We start from the raw sequence: 17367 nt of genomic DNA, 5'->3' as shown, positions 1-17367 counted from the left end.
CGTTTAGAAGAATTTGGGAACAAGTTCTGAAAAGGGGTTAAGAGCTGCATTTGTTTTTATATTTTCACTTTATTGCCCTTATCACTGTGAATATCACTTTAACATATCCATGTATTAATCACTGCACAGGATTTTGTGTGCACTTTATTGTGGATTAGTAATTGTATCCACTATTTTTAAGTCGCAATTCATTCAGTTTTCAATTGCACTAAGTACCACTGATGTTTGTTTTCACTTACCCAGGAGCGCCCTTGTTTTTTGTTTTTCATACTCACCTCAACTAGTCTCTCTACCAACTACTTCTCTACAACCCCTCACTTATCTTCCCACAAGGAGTCATAACAAAGATTGCAAACAAAAATCTTTTATTCTCAAAAGAAAAAACAGTATACAGATCCTAAAAAAAAAACAAAAAAAAAAACAAGAGAACAATTCTTATTAAAAACATAGAGGATCCAAGCTAACAGGGTTATTAGGATAATTATAACGTAATTAGGATGCACAGCTCAACAAATTAGCTGAATGTGAGTGTTGTAAGGAGCAAAAAGTTACAGGAAGAAGCAATATGAGGCGTTATAGGGAGAGGTTAAATAGAGCAACGGTAGGAATTATAGGGAACAGCAATAGAAACGTTTAATTAATAGCAGTCATCCGCTAAGAAGTAGTACACTACTTAGAACATCTTGGTGAATAAATTCATGACTGTTTATTGCTGAGAGAACCATTAATCCACAATGTTTCAGGTCCTACATGGACATTTCATTAGGTGATGATGAAAGGTCCGTCTAGGACTTGAAATGTTGTTGATTTCTGCTACCCTCAGTAAGAAACCGTCACGAATTTATTAACCAAGATCTTGTAAGTAGTTTACTACTCTTAGGGGATGACTGTTATTCGTCACATTTTGCTAGATTTTTGGGTTGGCTAAAACAAACAGTTGTTTCCTCCAAGGCTTTTTTTCTTTCCATGTTTTACTTCTGTGGAGCAATGATAGGAATTGTAGGTATGGGCTATATGGACAAATAGTGGGAGGGGTTGTATTGAACAATAACAGTTATAGGGGGTAAGAGAGTGGCAGGGGAGGAGAGATACTTATACATATTATTCAGCGCAGTAAACGTGGGTCTGGAGTGTAATTAAATACTTTACAACACAGGATGCCTCCCAGATGGCACTATATTGTAATGAAAATAGATCCTGGGCATTGGGTTTAATGGGATTGATGTCAGGATTGTTCTGAGTGAAGGTTAATCTCACATCAATATATAAATTCAACATTACATTACTCTGCATTGGTGGAGGGGAGAGAAGAGGCATACATTCAACAAATTGATGCTGCCCTATTCATGAGCGCACGCAAGAGTTAGAAATAGAGACTGTTCACAAAGAAAGAAAGATGTACAGTATTTAATACAGCTTTTGAAAACAGACGGCAAGCGAGATTGAGAAACATTTCCGATTAATGGGGCAGTCTCTGCTAATCTTTGAAAGGAAAAGAAAGCCAGAGAGACAGACCCTCTGTGGTTTCTCTCAGAGCAGTCTCTTTCCCAAAGAGTGGAACTGCAGTTTGAGCCACAGCCATAGAGACTGTGCAGCACAAAGTCACAGAGTGAGAGACAGCAGGTCCCTCCTTGTGTGTGTCCTAGCTTTTTCATTAATGTTCAAGATGCTCAAAAAGAAAACAGACTGCTACCCAGCTGTCTCAATATTGACCAGGAAGCTCTGATAATGAGAGACTGACAGAGAGATAGTGCAGGACTCTCAGTTTGTCTCCTCCTGGGTTGTATCAGTGTTGCATGCTGCCAGTTGCGCTCTCGTGGCTGGGTGGGGGTATCTCTCTGGGCCCAGACGCTATTTTCTTGTGGCCCCGAACGCAGTGAGTGCTCTCGCAGCACTCTTCCTCATCCTCACTCTCGGTTGAACTCTCACCGAAAGGTCTCTGCTTCTCGTAGATACAACAGCCTGAGGTGGAAAGGGGAGGAGAAGAGACTGATGGAGAGAGGAGAAGAGACTGATGGAGAGAGGGAAGAGTGAGAGAGAGGAAAAGAGCGAGGGGGTTGGGGGGGCAGACGAGAGATAGACAGCAACACAGATAGTAAAACAATCACACAGCTCTCCCCTTCTCTCCATTCCCTTTCTCACACTTTGATGAGCGTCTCCCCAAATTCTCGTTATCCACGGTGTCACACGTCCACTCCACTTTCTTATCCGGCTTTCTCTTTCTCAGCTTCAGAGTTAAAGATCGGTGCTCCTGTCGAGGTAATTACAAGCTAATTACATATGAGACTTAAAAAAAAAACAGGTCAATTACATGGGAGTGTGAAAATAACAACAATAGATGGGAACTTGCATAAATTCACGTGTTACACAGTAATTTCCGGTATATGCCAACTGTACACTAAATTTCACATTAATTACACTTCAGGTTATATAAAGAAAACATTCATTTCATATTAACTACTAAATACACGCTAACTACATATACAGTTAGGTTTGGAAATAATTGGACACTGATACAAGTTTTGTTATTTTGGCTGTATACCAAAATAAATTCAAGTTACAGTTAAATAATGAATATGGGCTTAAAGTTCAGTCTACCAGCTTTAATTTGACGGTATTCACATCCAAATTGGAGGAAGGGTTTAGGAATTACATCTCTTTAATATGTAGCCTCCTCTTTTTCAAGGGACCAAAAGTAATTGGACAATTGATTCAAAAGCTGTTTCATGGACAGGTGTGGGCTATTCCTTTGTTATTTCATCATCAATTAAGCAGGTAAAAGGTCTGGAGTTGATTCCAGGTGTGGCATTCGCATTTGGAAGCAGTTGCTGTGAACCCACAACATGCGGTCAAAGGAGCTCTCAATGCAAGTGAAACAGGGCATCCTTAGGCTGCAAAAAAAAAAAGGAAAATCCATCAGAGAGATAGCAGGAACATTAGGAGCGGCCAAATCAACAGTTTTGTACATTCTGAGAAAAAAAGAATGCACTGGTGAGCTCTGCAACACAAAAAAGCCTGGACGTCCACGGAAGACAACAGTGGTGGATGATCGTCTGATCCTTTTCATGGTAAAGAAAAATTCCTTCACAACATCCAGCCAAGTGAAGAACACTCTCCAGGAGGTAGGCATATCATTATCCAAGCAGGAAAAACAATGGGGAGCCAGGGTTAAACAGATTTCAGCAGTCTTCAGGTCAAACAAACCTCAAGGGTAAGAAAAGCCAGGAGGGCAGATGAGGGGGAGGAATTGAACAGTATATTTCAATTGTACTTACACTATGCTGTGTAAGTATTATCACATCAAGAGGTATCTGTCACAGTTCAGTAATCGTACCCCGGTCCACACATCAGGGGGGGCAGATAACTGGAAGGTAGGGTAAAGGGAATCCTCGCTCTGTTCCTCTATCCCCGCATCTCCCACGTGGAATGCACGAACAGATGGTGAGGCAAGTGATTTAGTGAAAAAATCGCCAAATTTAATCAATAATTGAAAAATATATAAAGGCAAGGCACTCACATCACAACAAAGTCCTGGTTAGCACCCGTGATGCGGGCGCAAGTTTAAAGCTGCAGTCCCTGCTGCCGCGTCTGGAAAGCAGGGAAAAGGGGTGATGATGCCAGGCAGCTTCACTCTGCGACCGCTACAGAGGCTGTACTTGGACAAAAAGGATGGCCAGATGGGAGCTACGCATTTCGCTCTGATGAAGCTGAAGTCTCGGTGAAACGCGTAGCTCCCATCTGGCCATCCTTTTTGTCCAAGTACAGCCTCTGTAGCGGTCGCAGAGTGAAGCTGCCTGGCATCATCACCCCTTTTCCCTGCTTTCCAGACGCGGCAGCAGGGACTGCAGCTTTAAACTTGCGCCCGCATCACGGGTGCTAACCAGGACTTTGTTGTGATGTGAGTGCCTTGCCTTTATATATTTTTCAATTATTGATTAAATTTGGCGATTTTTTCACTAAATCACTTGCCTCACCATCTGTTCGTGCATTCCACGTGGGAGATGCGGGGATAGAGGAACAGAGCGAGGATTCCCTTTACCCTACCTTCCAGTTATCTGCCCCCCCTGATGTGTGGACCGGGCTACGATTACTGAACTGTGACAGATACCTCTTGATGTGATTGTACTTACACTATGCTGTGTAAGTATTATTGATATATACTGTTCATTTCCTCCCCCTCACCTGCCCTCCTGGCTTTTCTTACCCTTGAGGTTTGTTTGACCTGAAGACTGCTGAAATCTGTTTAACCCTTGCTCCCCTTTGTTTTTCCTGCTTGTTTCTCCTGTCTAGGGTTTTGGATAACCCCTATTGGGGTTATAGCAGAGGGTTCATCAACCTAGGTTTTTTAATAAACTGCCTAGGGGTATTTGTCACCATCAACTGGAAATACTCAACCCTTCCTTTCTCCTTTGGGTTTTTCATTGCGGGGATTAGCGCCGAGGTTTGTTGTTGTTTTACAATATCATTATCCAAGTCTATCATAAACAGAAGACTTCACGAGAGCAAATACAGAGGGTTCACCATAAGGTGCAAACCATTCATAAATCTCAAGAATAGAAAGGCCAGATTAGACTTTGCCAAACAATATCTAAAAAAGCCAGCCCAGTTCTGGAACAGCATTCTTTGGACAGATTAAACTAAGATCAACCTGTAGCAGAACGATGGGGAAAAAAAAAAAAAAAAGTATGGAGAAGGCTTGGAACGGCTCATGATCCAAAGCATACCACATCATCTGTAAAACACGGTGGAGGCAGTGTGCTTACATGCATGGCTTACAATGGCACTGGGTCACTAGTGTTTATTGATGATGTGACAGAAGACAGAAGCAGCCGGATGAATTCTGAAGTGTATAGGGATATATTGTCTGCTCAGATTCAGCGAAGTTGATTGGACGGCGCTTCGCTTTACAGATGGACAATGACCCAAAACATACTGCGAAAGCAACCCAGGATTTTTTAAGGCAAAGAAGTGGAATATTCTGCAATGACCGAGTCAATCACCTGATCTCAACCCGATCAAGCATGCATTTCACTTGCTAAAGACAAAACGTAAGGCAGAAAGACCCATGAACAAACAACAACTGAAGACAGCTGTAGCAAAGGCCTGGCAAAAGCATCACAAAGGAGGAAAACCAGGTTTGGTTATGTCCATGCGTTCCAGACTTCAAAGCAGTCATTGCCTGCAAAGGATTCTCGATAAAGTATTAACAATTAACATTTTATTTGTGATTGTTAATTTGTCCAATTACATTTGAGCACCTGAAATAAGGGGACAGTGTATGAAAATGGTTGCAATTCCAAAACGTTTCATACAATATTTTTGTTCAACCCCTTGAATTAAAGCTGGAAGTCTGCACTTCTATTGCATCTCCATTGTTTCATTTCAAATCCATTGTGGTGGCGTACAGAGCCAAAATTATGAAAATTGTGTCCAATTATTTCCGGACCTAACTGTATATACACACACGTTAATAATTTCTGCAACTCATTTTGATGTCGTGACAGGAGGGAGTAACCAGGCTATATAATAAAGGTCAAGCCCATTTGGTTACCCCTGCTCTGTGTATAAGGGTCCAAGAGTTAGCTCTTGGGCTGAGTAACATTGTAATGTTGCATTGAACTGTGTTTTTGTGTGTTTTTCCCTTTCCGGGCATACAATCAAGTAGGGATTGCTAGTGGGTGAGTTTCAAGGGGGGGTTTGTGGAGGAACCGTTGACAGAATGCGTCTTGGAAGTTGGGGCCCTGCGTTACTGGGTCCCCAATAAATGTACCTGGGAATCATGCCTGATTCTCGGATACATGTAGGCACATTGTCCCAGCAATACTTCCCCTTGAAAACGTAAGCACGACTCACCACTACGGTACCCTGCTTCAGCACAGCCCAGAAAGGAGAATGAGGCACAGGGATAAATATATATTCCAGTAGCTGAGGTAATCCCTAGGTTAAGGGGGTACCCCAGCTAGTGCCAAGGTGACCCACAAACAGTATATGGTTTGTGGGTGCCCAACCATATATAAGTTTGGAGGGACTCAGTCCAAACTGAGTCAAAGGTAAAGTGGGTGGAAAATAAGGCAGATAGAAATAAAACAACATTTTTCCTTTTCTGCTCCCTGTACCCCGAGACACAGAGTGTATTATAATATAATTTTAATATGTTTAAACATTCGGAACCCATGTCCAAACAGAGCAGCCCGTGCAAACCCATAGGTGCCGGTATGTCTGCTGGACATCGGAATTCAAAGCAGCCAGTGGATGCCCAGGAGGTGCAAACAGCGTTTGGTTAGCGGGGAAAGGCGGAGTACTAGATCCGGAGATCCAGAAGATTCCAGGCTATGTCCCGATAAGGGTAAAACTCTAAATAAGATTTCCCTGCACCTAGGAAAGTCTAGTTTTCAACCCAAGACCACCAGCGTGTCTTTTCGTCTGTATTTTGTGTTTCATTGAGTGCAATGAATTTATGCCAAATAAATTACAATTGATTGCTCTACCTTGTTTTGCTCAATGAATGATCCTGGTAAAAAGGAGTTAATAACTTGGGTCTCCGGTGACGGCGAGAGAGACAGAAAGAGAGAGAGAGAGAGAAAGAAAGAGAGAAAGAAACACGCTTCCTGTTGCGTTGCACACAATACTCTGAAATAAGGAGTGCCCACCTAGAGAAACTCACTGCTGTTAACCAGAACTTTAACAATACAGAATAGAACCAAAAAATAGCGATCCTCCTGGGAGAAGATGAAACCACAGCAGAACTGGCTGCACACTATATCAGCACTTGCCACAGGCTGAGAGACGTCCACTAACCCCCACATCCCTGTGCGAAACTGTTACCCATATACCATGCAATCATTATACCCTACCCCCTAGTATTCGAGTAATTATTGTCCCCCACCCCATTATTCACGCTTTGGGAGAGAGAGAGAGAGAGCGAGCGACAGAGAGAGAGAGAGCGAGCAACAGAGAGAGAGAGAGCGAGCGACAGAGAGAGAGAGAGCGAGCGACAGAGAGAGCGAGCGAGCGACAGAGAGAGAGAGAGCGAGCAACAGAGAGAGAGAGAGAGAGAGCGAGCGACAGAGAGAGAGAGAGCGAGCGACAGAGAGAGAGAGAGCGACAGAGAGAGCGAGCGACAGAGAGAGCGAGCGAGCGACAGAGAGAGCGAGCGAGCGACAGAGAGAGCGAGCGAGCGACAGAGAGAGAGAGCGAGCGAGCGACAGAGAGAGAGAGCGAGCGAGCGACAGAGAGAGAGAGCGAGCGACAGAGAGAGAGCGAGCGAGCGACAGAGAGAGAGCGAGCGAGCGACAGAGAGAGAGAGAGCGAGCGACAGAGAGAGAGCGAGCGAGCGACAGAGAGAGAGCGAGCGAGCGACAGAGAGAGAGCGAGCGACAGAGAGAGAGCGAGCGAGCGACAGAGAGAGAGCGAGCGACAGAGAGAGAGAGAGAGCGAGCGAGCGAGAGAGAGCGAGCGAGCGAGAGAGAGCGAGCGAGAGCGAGAGAGAGCGAGCGAGCGAGAGCGACAGAGAGAGAGCGAGCGACAGAGAGAGAGAGAGCGACAGAGAGAGAGAGAGCGACAGAGAGAGAGAGAGCGACAGAGAGAGAGAGCGACAGAGAGAGAGAGCGACAGAGAGAGAGAGAGCGACAGAGAGAGAGAGAGCGAGCGAGCGACAGAGAGAGAGCGAGCGACAGAGAGAGAGCGAGCGAGCGACAGAGAGAGAGCGAGCGACAGAGAGAGAGCGAGCGAGCGACAGAGAGCGAGCGAGCGACAGAGAGAGAGCGAGCGACAGAGAGAGAGCGAGCGACAGAGAGAGAGCGAGCGACAGAGAGAGAGCGAGCGACAGAGAGAGCGAGCGAGCGACAGAGAGAGCGAGCGAGCGACAGAGAGAGCGAGCGAGCGACAGAGAGAGCGAGCGAGCGACAGAGAGAGCGAGCGAGCGACAGAGAGAGCGAGCGAGCGACAGAGAGAGCGAGCGAGCGACAGAGAGAGCGAGCGAGCGACAGAGCGAGCGAGCGACAGAGCGAGCGAGCGACAGAGCGAGCGAGCGACAGAGCGAGCGAGCGACAGAGCGAGCGAGCGAGAGAGAGCGACAGAGAGAGAGCGAGCGAGCGACAGAGAGAGAGAGAGCGAGCGACAGAGAGAGAGCGAGCGACAGAGAGAGCGAGCGAGCGAGCGACAGAGAGAGAGCGAGCGAGCGAGCGACAGAGAGAGAGCGAGCGACAGAGAGAGCGAGCGAGCGACAGAGAGAGAGAGAGCGAGCGACAGAGAGAGAGAGAGCGAGCGACAGAGAGAGAGAGAGCGAGCGACAGAGAGAGAGAGAGCGAGCGACAGAGAGAGAGCGAGCGAGCGACAGAGAGAGCGAGCGAGCGACAGAGAGCGAGCGACAGAGAGAGCGAGCGAGCGACAGAGAGAGCGACAGAGCGAGCGAGCGAGCGACAGAGCGAGCGAGCGAGCGACAGAGCGAGGCGAGCGACAGAGCGAGCGAGCGACAGAGAGAGCGAGCGACAGAGAGAGCGAGCGACAGAGAGAGCGAGCGAGCGACAGAGAGCGAGCGAGCGACAGAGAGCGAGCGAGCGACAGAGAGCGAGCGAGCGACAGAGAGCGAGCGAGCGACAGAGAGAGCGAGCGACAGAGAGAGAGAGCGACAGAGCGAGCGAGCGAGCGACAGAGCGAGCGAGCGACAGAGAGAGCGAGCGAGCGACAGAGAGAGCGAGCGAGCGACAGAGAGAGCGAGCGAGCGACAGAGAGAGCGAGCGAGCGACAGAGAGAGCGAGCGAGCGACAGAGAGAGCGAGCGAGCGACAGAGAGAGCGAGCGAGCGACAGAGAGAGCGAGCGAGCGACAGAGAGAGAGAGCGAGCGACAGAGAGAGCGAGCGAGCGACAGAGAGAGCGAGCGAGCGACAGAGAGAGCGAGCGAGCGACAGAGAGAGCGAGCGAGCGACAGAGAGAGCGAGCGAGCGACAGAGAGAGCGAGCGAGCGACAGAGAGAGCGAGCGAGCGACAGAGAGAGCGAGCGAGCGACAGAGAGAGCGAGCGAGCGACAGAGAGAGCGAGCGAGCGACAGAGAGAGCGAGCGAGCGACAGAGAGAGCGAGCGAGCGACAGAGAGAGCGAGCGAGCGACAGAGAGAGCGAGCGAGCGACAGAGAGAGCGAGCGAGCGACAGAGAGAGCGAGCGAGCGAGAGAGAGCGAGCGAGCGACAGAGAGAGCGAGCGAGCGACAGAGAGCGAGCGAGCGACAGAGAGAGCGAGCGAGCGACAGAGAGAGCGAGCGAGCGACAGAGAGAGCGAGCGAGCGACAGAGAGAGCGAGCGAGCGACAGAGAGAGCGAGCGAGCGACAGAGAGAGCGAGCGAGCGACAGAGAGAGCGAGCGAGCGACAGAGAGAGCGAGCGAGCGACAGAGAGAGCGAGCGAGCGACAGAGAGAGCGAGCGAGCGACAGAGAGAGCGACAGAGAGAGCGAGCGAGCGACAGAGAGAGAGCGAGCGAGCGACAGAGAGAGAGCGAGCGAGCGACAGAGAGAGAGCGAGCGAGCGAGCGAGCGACAGAGAGAGAGCGAGCGAGCGACAGAGAGAGAGCGAGCGAGCGACAGAGAGAGAGCGAGCGAGCGACAGAGAGAGAGCGAGCGAGCGACAGAGAGAGCGAGCGAGCGACAGAGAGAGAGCGAGCGAGCGACAGAGAGAGAGCGAGCGAGCGACAGAGAGAGAGCGAGCGAGCGACAGAGAGAGAGCGAGCGAGCGACAGAGAGAGAGCGAGCGAGCGACAGAGAGAGAGCGAGCGAGCGACAGAGAGAGAGCGAGCGAGCGACAGAGAGAGAGCGAGCGAGCGACAGAGAGAGAGCGAGCGAGCGACAGAGAGAGAGCGAGCGAGCGACAGAGAGAGAGCGAGCGAGCGACAGAGAGAGAGCGAGCGAGCGACAGAGAGAGAGCGAGCGAGCGACAGAGAGAGAGCGAGCGAGCGACAGAGAGAGAGCGAGCGAGCGACAGAGAGAGAGCGAGCGAGCGACAGAGAGAGAGCGAGCGAGCGACAGAGAGAGAGCGAGCGAGCGACAGAGAGAGAGCGAGCGAGCGACAGAGAGAGAGCGAGCGAGCGACAGAGAGAGAGCGAGCGAGCGACAGAGAGAGAGCGAGCGAGCGACAGAGAGAGAGCGAGCGAGCGACAGAGAGAGAGCGAGCGAGCGACAGAGAGAGCGAGCGACAGAGAGAGAGAGCGAGCGACAGAGAGAGAGAGCGAGCGACAGAGAGAGCGAGCGAGCGACAGAGAGAGCGAGCGAGCGACAGAGAGAGCGAGCGAGCGACAGAGAGAGCGAGCGAGCGACAGAGAGAGCGAGCGAGCGACAGAGAGCGCGAGCGAGCGACAGAGAGAGCGAGCGAGCGACAGAGAGAGCGAGCGAGCGACAGAGAGAGCGAGCGAGCGACAGAGAGAGCGAGCGAGCGACAGAGAGAGCGAGCGAGCGACAGAGAGAGCGAGCGAGCGACAGAGAGAGCGAGCGAGCGACAGAGAGCGAGCGAGCGAGCGACAGAGAGCGAGCGAGCGAGCGACAGAGAGCGAGCGAGCGACAGAGAGAGCGAGCGAGCGACAGAGAGAGCGAGCGAGCGACAGAGAGAGCGAGCGAGCGACAGAGAGAGCGAGCGAGCGACAGAGAGAGCGAGCGAGCGACAGAGAGAGCGAGCGAGCGACAGAGAGCGCGAGCGAGCGACAGAGAGCGCGAGCGAGCGACAGAGAGAGCGAGCGAGCGACAGAGAGAGCGAGCGAGCGACAGAGAGAGCGAGCGAGCGACAGAGAGAGCGAGCGAGCGACAGAGAGAGCGAGCGAGCGACAGAGAGAGCGAGCGAGCGACAGAGAGAGCGAGCGAGCGACAGAGAGAGCGAGCGAGCGACAGAGAGCGAGCGAGCGAGCGACAGAGAGCGAGCGAGCGAGCGACAGAGAGCGAGCGAGCGACAGAGAGAGCGAGCGACAGAGAGAGCGAGCGACAGAGAGAGCGAGCGACAGAGAGAGCGAGCGACAGAGAGAGCGAGCGACAGAGAGAGCGAGCGAGCGACAGAGAGAGCGAGCGACAGAGAGAGCGAGCGACAGAGAGAGCGAGCGACAGAGAGCGAGCGACAGAGAGAGCGAGCGAGCGACAGAGAGAGCGAGCGAGCGACAGAGAGAGCGAGCGAGCGACAGAGAGAGCGAGCGAGCGACAGAGAGAGCGAGCGAGCGACAGAGAGAGCGAGCGAGCGACAGAGAGAGCGAGCGAGCGACAGAGAGAGCGAGCGAGCGACAGAGAGAGCGAGCGAGCGACAGAGAGAGCGAGCGAGCGACAGAGAGAGCGAGCGAGCGACAGAGAGAGCGAGCGAGCGACAGAGAGAGCGAGCGAGCGACAGAGAGAGCGAGCGAGCGACAGAGAGAGCGAGCGAGCGACAGAGAGAGCGAGCGAGCGACAGAGAGAGCGAGCGAGCGACAGAGAGAGCGAGCGAGCGACAGAGAGAGCGAGCGAGCGACAGAGAGAGCGAGCGAGCGACAGAGAGAGCGAGCGAGCGACAGAGAGAGCGAGCGAGCGACAGAGAGAGCGAGCGAGCGACAGAGAGAGCGAGCGAGCGACAGAGAGAGCGAGCGAGCGACAGAGAGAGCGAGCGAGCGACAGAGAGAGCGAGCGAGCGACAGAGAGAGCGAGCGAGAGAGAGCGAGCGAGCGACAGAGAGAGCGAGCGAGCGACAGAGAGAGCGAGCGAGCGACAGAGAGAGCGAGCGAGCGACAGAGAGAGCGAGCGAGCGACAGAGAGAGCGAGCGAGCGACAGAGAGAGCGAGCGAGCGACAGAGAGCGAGCGAGCGACAGAGAGCGAGCGAGCGAGCGACAGAGAGCGAGCGAGCGACAGAGAGCGAGCGAGCGACAGAGAGAGCGAGCGACAGAGAGAGCGAGCGACAGAGAGCGAGCGACAGAGAGCGAGCGACAGAGAGAGCGTGCGACAGAGAGAGCGAGCGACAGAGAGAGAGAGCGACAGAGAGAGAGAGCGACAGAGAGAGAGAGCGAGCGACAGAGAGAGAGAGCGAGCGACAGAGAGAGCGAGCGACAGAGAGAGAGAGCGAGCGACAGAGAGAGAGAGCGAGCGACAGAGAGAGAGAGCGAGCGACAGAGAGAGCGACAGAGAGAGCGACAGAGAGAGCGACAGAGAGAGCGACAGAGCGACAGAGAGAGCGAGCGAGCGACAGAGAGAGCGACAGAGAGAGCGAGCGAGCGACAGAGAGCGAGCGACAGAGAGAGAGCGAGCGAGCGACAGAGAGAGAGCGAGCGAGCGACAGAGAGAGAGCGAGCGACAGAGAGAGAGCGAGCGAGCGACAGAGAGAGAGCGAGCGACAGAGAGAGAGCGAGCGAGCGACAGAGAGAGAGCGAGCGAGCGACAGAGAGAGAGCGAGCGAGCGACAGAGAGAGCGAGCGACAGAGAGAGAGCGAGCGACAGAGAGCGAGCGACAGAGAGAGCGAGCGAGCGACAGAGAGAGCGAGCGAGCGACAGAGAGAGAGAGCGAGCGACAGAGAGAGAGAGAGCGAGCGACAGAGAGAGAGAGAGAGCGACAGAGAGAGCGAGCGACAGAGAACGAGCGAGCGAGCGACAGAGAACGAGCGAGCGAGCGACAGAGAACGAGCGAGCGAGCGACAGAGAGAGCGAGCGACAGAGAGAGAGCGAGCGACAGAGAGAGAGCGAGCGACAGAGAGAGCGAGCGAGCGACAGAGAGAGCGAGCGAGCGACAGAGAGAGCGAGCGAGCGACAGAGAGAGAGCGAGCGACAGAGAGAGAGCGAGCGACAGAGAGAGCGAGCGAGCGACAGAGAGAGCGAGCGAGCGACAGAGAGAGCGAGCGAGCGACAGAGAGAGCGAGCGAGCGACAGAGAGAGCGAGCGAGCGACAGAGAGAGCGAGCGAGCGACAGAGAGAGCGAGCGAGCGACAGAGAGAGCGAGCGACAGAGAGAGCGAGCGAGCGACAGAGAGAGCGAGCGAGCGACAGAGAGAGCGAGCGAGCGACAGAGAGAGCGAGCGAGCGACAGAGAGAGCGAGCGAGCGACAGAGAGAGCGAGCGAGCGACAGAGAGAGCGAGCGAGCGACAGAGAGAGCGAGCGAGCGACAGAGAGAGCGAGCGAGCGACAGAGAGAGCGAGCGAGCGACAGAGAGAGCGAGCGAGCGACAGAGAGAGCGAGCGAGCGACAGAGAGAGCGAGCGAGCGACAGAGAGAGCGAGCGAGCGACAGAGAGAGCGAGCGAGCGACAGAGAGAGCGAGCGAGCGACAGAGAGAGCGAGCGAGCGACAGAGAGAGCGAGCGAGCGACAGAGAGAGCGAGCGAGCGACAGAGAGAGCGAGCGACAGAGAGAGCGAGCGAGCGACAGAGAGAGCGAGCGACAGAGAGAGCGAGCGACAGAGAGAGCGAGCGACAGAGAGAGCGAGCGACAGAGAGAGCGAGCGACAGAGAGAGCGAGCGACAGAGAGAGCGAGCGACAGAGAGAGCGAGCGACAGAGAGAGCGAGCGACAGAGAGAGCGAGCGACAGAGAGAGCGAGCGACAGAGAGAGCGAGCGAGCGACAGAGAGAGCGAGCGAGCGACAGAGAGAGCGAGCGAGCGACAGAGAGAGCGAGCGAGCGACAGAGCGAGCGAGCGAGCGACAGAGCGAGCGAGCGACAGAGCGAGCGAGCGAGCGACAGAGCGAGCGAGCGACAGAGCGAGCGAGCGACAGAGCGAGCGAGCGACAGAGCGAGCGACAGAGCGAGCGAGCGAGCGACAGAGCGAGCGAGCGACAGAGCGAGCGACAGAGCGAGCGAGCGAGCGACAGAGCGAGCGAGCGACAGAGAGAGCGAGCGAGCGACAGAGAGAGCGAGCGAGCGACAGAGAGAGCGAGCGAGCGACAGAGAGAGCGAGCGAGCGACAGAGAGAGCGAGCGAGCGACAGAGAGAGCGAGCGAGCGACAGAGAGAGCGAGCGAGCGACAGAGAGAGCGAGCGAGCGACAGAGAGAGCGAGCGAGCGACAGAGAGAGCGAGCGAGCGACAGAAAGAGCGAGCGAGCGACAGAGAGCGAGCGAGCGACAGAGAGCGAGCGACAGAGAGAGCGAGCGACAGAGAGAGCGAGCGACAGAGAGCGCGAGCGACAGAGAGAGCGTGCGACAGAGAGAGCGTGCGACAGAGAGAGCGTGCGACAGAGAGAGCGTGCGACAGAGAGAGCGAGCGACAGAGAGAGCGAGCGACAGAGAGAGCGAGCGAGCGAGCGACAGAGAGCGCGAGCGACAGAGAGAGCGTGCGACAGAGAGAGCGTGCGACAGAGAGAGCGAGCGACAGAGAGAGCGAGCGACAGAGAGAGCGAGCGACAGAGAGAGAGAGCGAGCGACAGAGAGAGAGAGCGAGCGACAGAGAGAGAGAGCGAGCGACAGAGAGAGAGAGCGAGCGACAGAGAGAGCGAGCGAGCGAGCGACAGAGAGCGCGAGCGACAGAGAGAGCGTGCGACAGAGAGAGCGTGCGACAGAGAGAGCGAGCGACAGAGAGAGAGAGCGACAGAGAGAGAGAGCGAGCGACAGAGAGAGAGAGCGAGCGACAGAGAGAGAGAGCGAGCGACAGAGAGAGAGAGCGAGCGACAGAGAGAGAGAGCGAGCGACAGAGCGAGCGACAGAGAGCGACAGAGAGAGCGACAGAGAGAGCGACAGAGAGAGCGACAGAGAGAGCGACAGAGAGAGCGACAGAGAGAGAGCGAGCGAGCGACAGAGAGAGAGCGAGCGAGCGACAGAGAGAGAGCGAGCGAGCGACAGAGAGAGAGCGAGCGAGCGACAGAGAGAGAGCGAGCGAGCGACAGAGAGAGCGAGCGAGCGACAGAGAGAGCGAGAGCGAGCGACAGAGAGAGCGAGAGCGAGCGACAGAGAGAGAGAGAGCGAGCGACAGAGAGAGAGAGCGAGCGACAGAGAGAGCGACAGAGAGAGAGAGAGCGAGCGACAGAGAACGAGCGACAGAGAGAGAGAGAGAGAGCGACAGAGAGAGAGAGAGAGCGAGCGACAGAGAACGAGCGAGCGAGCGACAGAGAACGAGCGAGCGAGCGACAGAGAACGAGCGAGCGAGCGACAGAGAACGAGCGAGCGACAGAGAGCGAGCGAGCGACAGAGAGAGCGAGCGAGCGAGCGACAGAGAGAGCGAGCGAGCGAGCGACAGAGAGAGAGAGCGAGCGAGCGACAGAGAGAGAGAGCGAGCGAGCGACAGAGAGAGCGAGCGAGCGACAGAGAGAGCGAGCGAGCGACAGAGAGAGCGAGCGACAGAGAGAGCGAGCGACAGAGAGAGCGAGCGACAGAGAGAGCGAGCGACAGAGAGAGCGAGCGACAGAGAGAGCGAGCGACAGAGAGAGCGAGCGACAGAGAGAGCGAGCGACAGAGAGAGCGAGCGACAGAGAGAGCGAGCGACAGAGAGAGCGAGCGACAGAGAGAGCGAGCGACAGAGAGAGCGAGCGACAGAGAGAGCGAGCGACAGAGAGAGCGAGCGACAGAGAGAGCGAGCGACAGAGAGAGCGAGCGACAGAGAGAGCGAGCGACAGAGAGAGCGAGCGACAGAGAGAGCGAGCGACAGAGAGAGCGAGCGACAGAGAGAGCGAGCGACAGAGAGAGCGAGCGAGCGACAGAGAGAGCGAGCGAGCGACAGAGAGAGCGAGCGAGCGACAGAGAGAGCGAGCGACAGAGAGAGAGAGCGACAGAGAGAGAGAGCGACAGAGAGAGAGAGCGACAGAGAGAGAGAGCGACAGAGAGAGAGAGCGACAGAGAGAGCGACAGAGAGAGCGACAGAGAGAGCGACAGAGAGAGCGACAGAGCGACAGAGAGAGCGAGCGAGCGACAGAGAGAGCGACAGAGAGAGCGAGCGAGCGACAGAGAGAGCGAGCGACAGAGAGAGAGCGAGCGAGCGACAGAGAGAGAGCGAGCGAACAGAGAGAGAGCGAGCGAGCGACAGAGAGAGAGCGAGCGAGCGACAGAGAGAGAGCGAGCGAGCGACAGAGAGAGAGCGAGCGAGCGACAGAGAGAGAGCGAGCGAGCGACAGAGAGAGAGGGCGAGCGACAGAGAGAGAGCGAGCGAGCGACAGAGAGAGAGCGAGCGAGCGACAGAGAGAGAGAGAGAGCGACAGAGAGAGAGCGAGCGACAGAGAGAGAGCGAGCGACAGAGAGAGAGCGAGCGAGCGACAGAGAGAGAGCGAGCGAGCGAGCGACAGAGAGAGAGAGAGCGAGCGACAGAGAGAGCGAGCGAGCGACAGAGAGAGCGAGCGAGCGACAGAGAGAGAGAGAGCGAGCGACAGAGAGAGAGAGAGCGAGCGACAGAGAGAGAGAGAGCGAGCGACAGAGAGAGAGAGCGAGCGACAGAGAGAGAGAGAGCGAGCGACAGAGAACGAGCGAGCGAGCGACAGAGAACGAGCGAGCGAGCGACAGAGAGAGAGCGAGCGAGCGACAGAGAGCGAGCGAGCGACAGAGAGAGCGAGCGACAGAGAGAGAGCGAGCGACAGAGAGAGAGCGAGCGACAGAGAGAGAGCGAGCGACAGAGAGAGAGCGAGCGACAGAGAGAGAGCGAGCGACAGAGAGAGCGAGCGACAGAGAGAGAGAGCGACAGAGAGAGCGAGCGACAGAGAGAGCGAGCGACAGAGAGAGCGAGCGACAGAGAGAGCGAGCGACAGAGAGAGCGAGCGACAGAGAGAGCGAGCGACAGAGAGAGAGCGAGCGACAGAGAGAGCGAGCGACAGAGAGAGCGAGCGACAGAGAGAGAGAGAGAGAGAGAGCGAGCGACAGAGAGAGAGAGAGAGAGAGCGACAGAGAGAGAGAGAGAGCGAGCGAGCAGAGAGAGAGAGAGAGCGAGCGACAGAGAGAGAGAGAGAGCGAGAGAGAGAGCGAGCGAGCGACAGAGAGAGAGAGAGAGAGAGAGCGAGCGAGCGAGAGAGAGAGAGGAGAGCGAGCGGAGCAGAGAGAGAGAGCGAGCGGCGAGCGACAGAGAGAGAGAGCGAGCGAGCGACAGAGAGAGAGAGAGCCGAGCGCGACAGGAGAGAGAGCGCGAGCGGCGACAGAGAGCGCGAGCGGGACAGAGCGGGAGACAGAGCGGGAGACAGAGCGGGAGACAGAGCGGGCGAGCGGGCGAGAGACAGAGCGGGCGAGCGGGCGAGAGACAGAGAGCGCGAGCGGGCGAGAGACAGAGAGCGCGAGCGGGGCGAGAGACAGAGAGCGCGAGCGGGCGAGAGACAGAGAGCGCGAGCGGGCGAGAGACAGAGAGCGCGAGCGGGCGAGAGACAGAGAGCGCGAGCGGGCGAGAGACAGAGAGCGCGAGCGGGCGAGAGACAGAGCGCGCGAGCGGGCGAGAGACAGAGCGCGAGCGGGCGAGAGACAGAGAGGCGCAGAGCGAGGGCGAGAGACAGAGAG

The 17367-nt window shown here is 55.2% G+C and overlaps 1 protein-coding gene across 1 annotated transcript in view; it reads right to left on the bottom strand.

Annotated features, from left to right (window-relative positions):
* Positions 1-348: 348 nt before the first annotated feature.
* The window catches only part of PPP1R11 (protein phosphatase 1 regulatory inhibitor subunit 11), a 44301-nt gene continuing 27282 nt past the window's right edge, over positions 349-17367 (bottom strand). The window contains exons 3-4 of the mRNA XM_075578162.1: positions 2143-2251; positions 349-1962 (exon numbers count right to left, since the gene is read on the bottom strand). Coding sequence (XP_075434277.1) covers positions 1787-1962; positions 2143-2251 — 285 coding nt within the window. The 3' untranslated portion in view covers positions 349-1786. The remainder of the gene's footprint in view (positions 1963-2142; positions 2252-17367) is intronic.

Source organism: Ascaphus truei, chromosome 20 (assembly GCF_040206685.1).
Source record: "Ascaphus truei isolate aAscTru1 chromosome 20, aAscTru1.hap1, whole genome shotgun sequence".
Taxonomy (NCBI): Eukaryota; Metazoa; Chordata; class Amphibia; order Anura; family Ascaphidae; genus Ascaphus; species Ascaphus truei.
This window is presented reverse-complemented; position numbering and strand designations above follow the sequence as displayed.